This window comes from Rhopilema esculentum, chromosome 7 (genome assembly GCF_057945365.1).
Source record: "Rhopilema esculentum isolate cy_ngs chromosome 7, ASM5794536v1, whole genome shotgun sequence".
Taxonomy (NCBI): domain Eukaryota; kingdom Metazoa; phylum Cnidaria; class Scyphozoa; order Rhizostomeae; family Rhizostomatidae; genus Rhopilema; species Rhopilema esculentum.
Window position 1 is genome coordinate 14,494,544 of NC_142821.1, and position 9,403 is coordinate 14,503,946.

Genomic DNA, 9,403 nt, shown 5'->3' on the forward strand with positions numbered 1-9,403 from the left:
AAGATTTGCAAAAACTCACGGTTAACACTTGAAAATGGAATAGTCTTAGATCATATCAAATTCAATTTTCAAGAAAAGTGTAGACCGTGGACTGTTTCTCAATTTTCTCCTTTCGCATGTACGAAATCCAAGTCAAAGTTTATAGAGCATTTGAAACATACATTGCACACCTCTTGGCAAAATCTGGATTGTTTTTTCTCGTCAACACAACTTTTGCAGGCATTTTAAAAATCGTTAACCGTGACTGTTAACCGTGGGGAAGACATTTTCGGACTACGAGATGGCCCTACGACAATTGAATACCAATAGTTTTCAATTCAATTTCGTGTAAGGTCTAATGATTTTAAGTATTGAAATATATTGAGATGCCAATCTTCTACTATGATTAAGTTGAAGATTCCACACAAAAGCAGAGATAAGCATGAAATCTTAAGGAATCACAAAACACTTTCTCTACCTTGCTGATGTCTGTAGGTGCGAAGGAGCAACACGCTGAAAAAAATTCTACTTGTTTGTGATTTACGTATGCATTTTTAGCTATGTCATTTTTTACTCAGCTGTTTATAAAAATATATGTTTACAACTATATACAAATTTACATTATTTCAGTATTTTGTTCTGTATCCTCCATTTGTAGTTAACGTTTTTAGACGTTTATGCATAGTTTTGATAGTTCCGTCAATGAGTGAACCACTGCAATTGGCTAGTGTCCGTAACACCCTCTCCTTAAAAGTTGTGAAATCCTCCTTCTCTATCCTTTCCTGCAATGCTTCTTTCAACATTTTCCTTTTAACGTTGTGGAAAACATTTTCTATTGGGTTCAGATCTGGTGATCTTGGTGGTATCTTGACAAGTTCAGCTCCAATTTCTTGTAGGGCATCTTTGGCTACTCTACTGTTCTGGCTAGGGTCATTATCCATTACAAAAAGCAGTTTCTCTTTATTTTTTAAAAAAGCACACTCTAACAGTGCCTGTTGTAATGTTGTTTCAGCAAATTTTGCAAACCAAGGTCCATTCATCTTGTCATATTCTTCAGCAATTATGACGCCTGATGAGAATGCAATGCCCACCATAACATGACATCTTCGACCCTCTGGTAGGCTTTTACTTCCTTTCGTGGTGTACTTCAGACCCTCATTTGTTTTTCTCCAAACTCTTCCACTCGGCGTTAATGCATCCCTGTAAGGGTTCTGTTTATGTATAAATGAAACAGCATCTAAGTAAATCAGGACGTCGTCTGTCCAAAAATTCTCGTCGTACTTTTTAAATGCCTCCCTTGCATAACGAACTCTGTGTCTTCTATCTGCATTTGAAAGAACTCCTTTACGTCTGGGTCGTAAGCATCTGTACCCAGCTTTATTCAATATTCTGACCAAACTTCTGTAGCTAACGTCCGTTATTTGGCTTTCTCTTGCTATATCCACCACTCTAATATTTGCATTTTCATCTCTCATCTTTTTGAAAGTTCTTAAAAACTTTGCTTTTTCCCTCTCTTTCAAAACTGGAGGTCGGCCTGTACCTTTATTCTTTGTCTTCCTCTTCCCGTTCAAGCCCTCCTGACAAATGCGAACAACACTTGATGGAGAAATTTTACAAACATCAGCAATTTTGCGATAAGACAGCCCCTTGTCTTTTCGCAGATAGTATGCATAGGCTCTTTTCCTTTGGTTAATCATCGTATGGAAGACCATTGTTCCTAATATCGCTATGATTTCTTGTAGACTCTAAACTGCCTATCGGCTCTTTCTCTCTTTTATATACTTGCAATTACAGTTATGGTTCTATTTTTATCTCTTATTGGTGTTTCCTTATTTAGAAATATCAAAAGAAACATCTTTCTCAAGATACAAATGGCGCCGATTTGCGTCATAAAAATGCTGTAATCTGTTGTGTTAAGGGAAATCGATCATCACAAAGGAAAGGTGCCATGAAAACAATTCACGCTTTCAACGCATTCATATCTACCAAATTCCTCTACACAACTACTGCAATAACACTAAATTTTGTAACTAAGTAATGAAAAATAACGGAATGAAACTATTGACAACATCTACTACTGTTAAAAACAACGGCTAAAGCCCCCCCTACCCCCAAACTGAAGAAAGAAATTAAAAAATCGCGATTTTTTTAACAGATTTGAAATCAGCACCATCGAAAACCCTATGTTACCCCATGTTTATTTTACTGTACCTTTTGATATTCCAGATAGGTTTCAGACAATCACTGCCAAAACTCTTGGAACACTTGTAATATTTTCAACGTTTTCATGCATCCGTTCCCCTCCCCCCCTTCAAACAATGTTGTCTCACAGCTAAGTTAAGAAATACTTTTGTGGCAAACCTTTTTCTACCGGTCGCCCTGATAAACTGCATTGTAAACAACATTGTTTTAGGGGGGGAGGGGGGTTTGTCTATTAGAAACACGGGAAATATACGAAAAAAGCAAAAAATTAGCAAAATACGTAGGTGTTCCAAGGAGTTTTGGCAGAGATTGTAGATCTGCAAAGAAGGGTCGTAAACCATCGAAACAGCTCAAGCGTCTATGCAATTCCGATGTGGCCAAAATGATCCTAAAAAATGCAGTAAAATCTCGTTTAGATCTTCTTGCGCTAGCCAAGACCTCTGCTGGAAACGGTGATGAGCGTCTGTATGCATTCGTTCTGAATAAAAACGAAAAAAAATTACAGGAATTGGTTGACACTGTGTGGGAAATGGAGACGGCAACAGAAAAGCTTCAACGGGCTAAAATGACGAGGCTTGAGATTTTACAGCAGCAGTTATCTGTTGTTTGCATTTGCAAGGGCGAGTGGCTCAAATGTGCCTTGGAGATTCTTGAAAACAACTCCATCTCAAGAGCTGATTTTGCTGAGGCCATTTTGACGTTGCTTGACAAGGGTAGAGGCAAGGGCCGTAACATTTTTATTGCAGGTCCAGCGAACTGTGGCAAAACGTTCATTTTAGACCCACTAAGAATTGTGTACAATGCTTTCCTGTCTCCTGCCACTTGTTCTTATGCGTGGCTTGGTGTTGAGGAGAAGGAAGTAATATTTCTCAATGATTTTAGGTGGTCACCTGTCATTTTGCCATGGAGTGATATGCTGCAGTTGTTGGAGGGGGCCGTTGTACACTTCGCTGCTCCAAAAACTGTGTATAGCAAGGATATAGAGCTCACCCAGAACACTCCTGTCTTTGCCACATCAAAGGCTCCAATTTCCTTCATCGCAGGCTCCATGTTAGATGAGAGAGAGACAGAGATGATGAACGTTCGTTGGCGAATATTCAAATTCAAACATCAGTTTGATGAACGGGTGCAGAAATGTGTTCCTGCCTGTGGTCATTGTTTTGCCAAAATGATCCTGTGACATTAGGCATCATCAGCAATTGTTAATCACAATAGGCATTATTTGATACAAAAGGCATCCTTGGCAGGGGCAAGGCCTCGCAAGGCTTCCCTGTTGATGCGAAACGTGGCACGACTGTTAACCGTAGTGTTAACCGTGGCTGTTTTTTTCATCTCATTCGTTATTTAAGATACTTTTTCGCCCCAAAGCTCCTCAACAAGGTGTCTTCTAATTTAATCTACCCAAAAATCTACGTTTGGCCTGAATTTAATGCCTGAAAATGAAAAGATTTGCAAAAACTCACGGTTAACACTTGAAAATGGAATAGTCTTAGATCATATCAAATTCAATTTTCAAGAAAAGTGTAGACCGTGGACTGTTTCTCAATTTTCTCCTTTCGCATGTACGAAATCCAAGTCAAAGTTTATAGAGCATTTGAAACATACATTGCACACCTCTTGGCAAAATCTGGATTGTTTTTTCTCGTCAACACAACTTTTGCAGGCATTTTAAAAATCGTTAACCGTGACTGTTAACCGTGGGGAAGACATTTTCGGACTACGAGATGGCCCTACGACAATTGAATACCAATAGTTTTCAATTCAATTTCGTGTAAGGTCTAATGATTTTAAGTATTGAAATATATTGAGATGCCAATCTTCTACTATGATTAAGTTGAAGATTCCACACAAAAGCAGAGATAAGCATGAAATCTTAAGGAATCACAAAACACTTTCTCTACCTTGCTGATGTCTGTAGGTGCGAAGGAGCAACACGCTGAAAAAAATTCTACTTGTTTGTGATTTACGTATGCATTTTTAGCTATGTCATTTTTTACTCAGCTGTTTATAAAAATATATGTTTACAACTATATACAAATTTACATTATTTCAGTATTTTGTTCTGTATCCTCCATTTGTAGTTAACGTTTTTAGACGTTTATGCATAGTTTTGATAGTTCCGTCAATGAGTGAACCACTGCAATTGGCTAGTGTCCGTAACACCCTCTCCTTAAAAGTTGTGAAATCCTCCTTCTCTATCCTTTCCTGCAATGCTTCTTTCAACATTTTCCTTTTAACGTTGTGGAAAACATTTTCTATTGGGTTCAGATCTGGTGATCTTGGTGGTATCTTGACAAGTTCAGCTCCAATTTCTTGTAGGGCATCTTTGGCTACTCTACTGTTCTGGCTAGGGTCATTATCCATTACAAAAAGCAGTTTCTCTTTATTTTTTAAAAAAGCACACTCTAACAGTGCCTGTTGTAATGTTGTTTCAGCAAATTTTGCAAACCAAGGTCCATTCATCTTGTCATATTCTTCAGCAATTATGACGCCTGATGAGAATGCAATGCCCACCATAACATGACATCTTCGACCCTCTGGTAGGCTTTTACTTCCTTTCGTGGTGTACTTCAGACCCTCATTTGTTTTTCTCCAAACTCTTCCACTCGGCGTTAATGCATCCCTGTAAGGGTTCTGTTTATGTATAAATGAAACAGCATCTAAGTAAATCAGGACGTCGTCTGTCCAAAAATTCTCGTCGTACTTTTTAAATGCCTCCCTTGCATAACGAACTCTGTGTCTTCTATCTGCATTTGAAAGAACTCCTTTACGTCTGGGTCGTAAGCATCTGTACCCAGCTTTATTCAATATTCTGACCAAACTTCTGTAGCTAACGTCCGTTATTTGGCTTTCTCTTGCTATATCCACCACTCTAATATTTGCATTTTCATCTCTCATCTTTTTGAAAGTTCTTAAAAACTTTGCTTTTTCCCTCTCTTTCAAAACTGGAGGTCGGCCTGTACCTTTATTCTTTGTCTTCCTCTTCCCGTTCAAGCCCTCCTGACAAATGCGAACAACACTTGATGGAGAAATTTTACAAACATCAGCAATTTTGCGATAAGACAGCCCCTTGTCTTTTCGCAGATAGTATGCATAGGCTCTTTTCCTTTGGTTAATCATCGTATGGAAGACCATTGTTCCTAATATCGCTATGATTTCTTGTAGACTCTAAACTGCCTATCGGCTCTTTCTCTCTTTTATATACTTGCAATTACAGTTATGGTTCTATTTTTATCTCTTATTGGTGTTTCCTTATTTAGAAATATCAAAAGAAACATCTTTCTCAAGATACAAATGGCGCCGATTTGCGTCATAAAAATGCTGTAATCTGTTGTGTTAAGGGAAATCGATCATCACAAAGGAAAGGTGCCATGAAAACAATTCACGCTTTCAACGCATTCATATCTACCAAATTCCTCTACACAACTACTGCAATAACACTAAATTTTGTAACTAAGTAATGAAAAATAACGGAATGAAACTATTGACAACATCTACTACTGTTAAAAACAACGGCTAAAGCCCCCCCTACCCCCAAACTGAAGAAAGAAATTAAAAAATCGCGATTTTTTTAACAGATTTGAAATCAGCACCATCGAAAACCCTATGTTACCCCATGTTTATTTTACTGTACCTTTTGATATTCCAGATAGGTTTCAGACAATCACTGCCAAAACTCTTGGAACACTTGTAATATTTTCAACGTTTTCATGCATCCGTTCCCCTCCCCCCCTTCAAACAATGTTGTCTCACAGCTAAGTTAAGAAATACTTTTGTGGCAAACCTTTTTCTACCGGTCGCCCTGATAAACTGCATTGTAAACAACATTGTTTTAGGGGGGGAGGGGGGTTTGTCTATTAGAAACACGGGAAATATACGAAAAAAGCAAAAAATTAGCAAAATACGTAGGTGTTCCAAGGAGTTTTGGCAGAGATTGTAGATCTGCAAAGAAGGGTCGTAAACCATCGAAACAGCTCAAGCGTCTATGCAATTCCGATGTGGCCAAAATGATCCTAAAAAATGCAGTAAAATCTCGTTTAGATCTTCTTGCGCTAGCCAAGACCTCTGCTGGAAACGGTGATGAGCGTCTGTATGCATTCGTTCTGAATAAAAACGAAAAAAAATTACAGGAATTGGTTGACACTGTGTGGGAAATGGAGACGGCAACAGAAAAGCTTCAACGGGCTAAAATGACGAGGCTTGAGATTTTACAGCAGCAGTTATCTGTTGTTTGCATTTGCAAGGGCGAGTGGCTCAAATGTGCCTTGGAGATTCTTGAAAACAACTCCATCTCAAGAGCTGATTTTGCTGAGGCCATTTTGACGTTGCTTGACAAGGGTAGAGGCAAGGGCCGTAACATTTTTATTGCAGGTCCAGCGAACTGTGGCAAAACGTTCATTTTAGACCCACTAAGAATTGTGTACAATGCTTTCCTGTCTCCTGCCACTTGTTCTTATGCGTGGCTTGGTGTTGAGGAGAAGGAAGTAATATTTCTCAATGATTTTAGGTGGTCACCTGTCATTTTGCCATGGAGTGATATGCTGCAGTTGTTGGAGGGGGCCGTTGTACACTTCGCTGCTCCAAAAACTGTGTATAGCAAGGATATAGAGCTCACCCAGAACACTCCTGTCTTTGCCACATCAAAGGCTCCAATTTCCTTCATCGCAGGCTCCATGTTAGATGAGAGAGAGACAGAGATGATGAACGTTCGTTGGCGAATATTCAAATTCAAACATCAGTTTGATGAACGGGTGCAGAAATGTGTTCCTGCCTGTGGTCATTGTTTTGCCAAAATGATCCTGTGACATTAGGCATCATCAGCAATTGTTAATCACAATAGGCATTATTTGATACAAAAGGCATCCTTGGCAGGGGCAAGGCCTCGCAAGGCTTCCCTGTTGATGCGAAACGTGGCACGACTGTTAACCGTAGTGTTAACCGTGGCTGTTTTTTTCATCTCATTCGTTATTTAAGATACTTTTTCGCCCCAAAGCTCCTCAACAAGGTGTCTTCTAATTTAATCTACCCAAAAATCTACGTTTGGCCTGAATTTAATGCCTGAAAATGAAAAGATTTGCAAAAACTCACGGTTAACACTTGAAAATGGAATAGTCTTAGATCATATCAAATTCAATTTTCAAGAAAAGTGTAGACCGTGGACTGTTTCTCAATTTTCTCCTTTCGCATGTACGAAATCCAAGTCAAAGTTTATAGAGCATTTGAAACATACATTGCACACCTCTTGGCAAAATCTGGATTGTTTTTTCTCGTCAACACAACTTTTGCAGGCATTTTAAAAATCGTTAACCGTGACTGTTAACCGTGGGGAAGACATTTTCGGACTACGAGATGGCCCTACGACAATTGAATACCAATAGTTTTCAATTCAATTTCGTGTAAGGTCTAATGATTTTAAGTATTGAAATATATTGAGATGCCAATCTTCTACTATGATTAAGTTGAAGATTCCACACAAAAGCAGAGATAAGCATGAAATCTTAAGGAATCACAAAACACTTTCTCTACCTTGCTGATGTCTGTAGGTGCGAAGGAGCAACACGCTGAAAAAAATTCTACTTGTTTGTGATTTACGTATGCATTTTTAGCTATGTCATTTTTTACTCAGCTGTTTATAAAAATATATGTTTACAACTATATACAAATTTACATTATTTCAGTATTTTGTTCTGTATCCTCCATTTGTAGTTAACGTTTTTAGACGTTTATGCATAGTTTTGATAGTTCCGTCAATGAGTGAACCACTGCAATTGGCTAGTGTCCGTAACACCCTCTCCTTAAAAGTTGTGAAATCCTCCTTCTCTATCCTTTCCTGCAATGCTTCTTTCAACATTTTCCTTTTAACGTTGTGGAAAACATTTTCTATTGGGTTCAGATCTGGTGATCTTGGTGGTATCTTGACAAGTTCAGCTCCAATTTCTTGTAGGGCATCTTTGGCTACTCTACTGTTCTGGCTAGGGTCATTATCCATTACAAAAAGCAGTTTCTCTTTATTTTTTAAAAAAGCACACTCTAACAGTGCCTGTTGTAATGTTGTTTCAGCAAATTTTGCAAACCAAGGTCCATTCATCTTGTCATATTCTTCAGCAATTATGACGCCTGATGAGAATGCAATGCCCACCATAACATGACATCTTCGACCCTCTGGTAGGCTTTTACTTCCTTTCGTGGTGTACTTCAGACCCTCATTTGTTTTTCTCCAAACTCTTCCACTCGGCGTTAATGCATCCCTGTAAGGGTTCTGTTTATGTATAAATGAAACAGCATCTAAGTAAATCAGGACGTCGTCTGTCCAAAAATTCTCGTCGTACTTTTTAAATGCCTCCCTTGCATAACGAACTCTGTGTCTTCTATCTGCATTTGAAAGAACTCCTTTACGTCTGGGTCGTAAGCATCTGTACCCAGCTTTATTCAATATTCTGACCAAACTTCTGTAGCTAACGTCCGTTATTTGGCTTTCTCTTGCTATATCCACCACTCTAATATTTGCATTTTCATCTCTCATCTTTTTGAAAGTTCTTAAAAACTTTGCTTTTTCCCTCTCTTTCAAAACTGGAGGTCGGCCTGTACCTTTATTCTTTGTCTTCCTCTTCCCGTTCAAGCCCTCCTGACAAATGCGAACAACACTTGATGGAGAAATTTTACAAACATCAGCAATTTTGCGATAAGACAGCCCCTTGTCTTTTCGCAGATAGTATGCATAGGCTCTTTTCCTTTGGTTAATCATCGTATGGAAGACCATTGTTCCTAATATCGCTATGATTTCTTGTAGACTCTAAACTGCCTATCGGCTCTTTCTCTCTTTTATATACTTGCAATTACAGTTATGGTTCTATTTTTATCTCTTATTGGTGTTTCCTTATTTAGAAATATCAAAAGAAACATCTTTCTCAAGATACAAATGGCGCCGATTTGCGTCATAAAAATGCTGTAATCTGTTGTGTTAAGGGAAATCGATCATCACAAAGGAAAGGTGCCATGAAAACAATTCACGCTTTCAACGCATTCATATCTACCAAATTCCTCTACACAACTACTGCAATAACACTAAATTTTGTAACTAAGTAATGAAAAATAACGGAATGAAACTATTGACAACATCTACTACTGTTAAAAACAACGGCTAAAGCCCCCCCTACCCCCAAACTGAAGAAAGAAATTAAAAAATCGCGATTTTTTTAACAGATTTGAAATCAGCACCATC

The 9,403-nt window shown here is 38.4% G+C and overlaps 1 protein-coding gene across 2 annotated transcripts; it reads right to left on the reverse strand.

Annotated features, from left to right (window-relative positions):
* Nucleotides 1–5,555: 5,555 nt before the first annotated feature.
* On the reverse strand, nucleotides 5,556–8,941 carry LOC148960066 (uncharacterized). Of its 2 annotated transcripts, none has more exons than XM_089109118.1 (2): nucleotides 6,697–8,941; nucleotides 5,556–6,194 (listed from the first exon to the last, which is right to left on the reverse strand). In XM_089109118.1, exon 1 carries the CDS (start codon nucleotides 8,939–8,941, stop codon nucleotides 7,856–7,858), a length of 1,086 nt encoding a protein of 361 aa, XP_088965244.1. In that variant the 3' UTR covers nucleotides 5,556–6,194; nucleotides 6,697–7,855. The 2 variants fall into 2 exon arrangements, with proteins under 2 accessions (XP_088965244.1, XP_088965243.1); XM_089109117.1 differs by having other exon boundaries at nucleotides 5,556–6,284.
* Between the last annotated feature and the right edge of the window lie 462 nt (nucleotides 8,942–9,403).

Excerpts from the sequence above, each read along its gene's own strand:
- LOC148960066 (XM_089109118.1), bottom strand. The coding sequence starts at position 8,941 with ATGGTCTTCCATACGATGATTAACCAAAGGAAAAGAGCCTATGCATAC.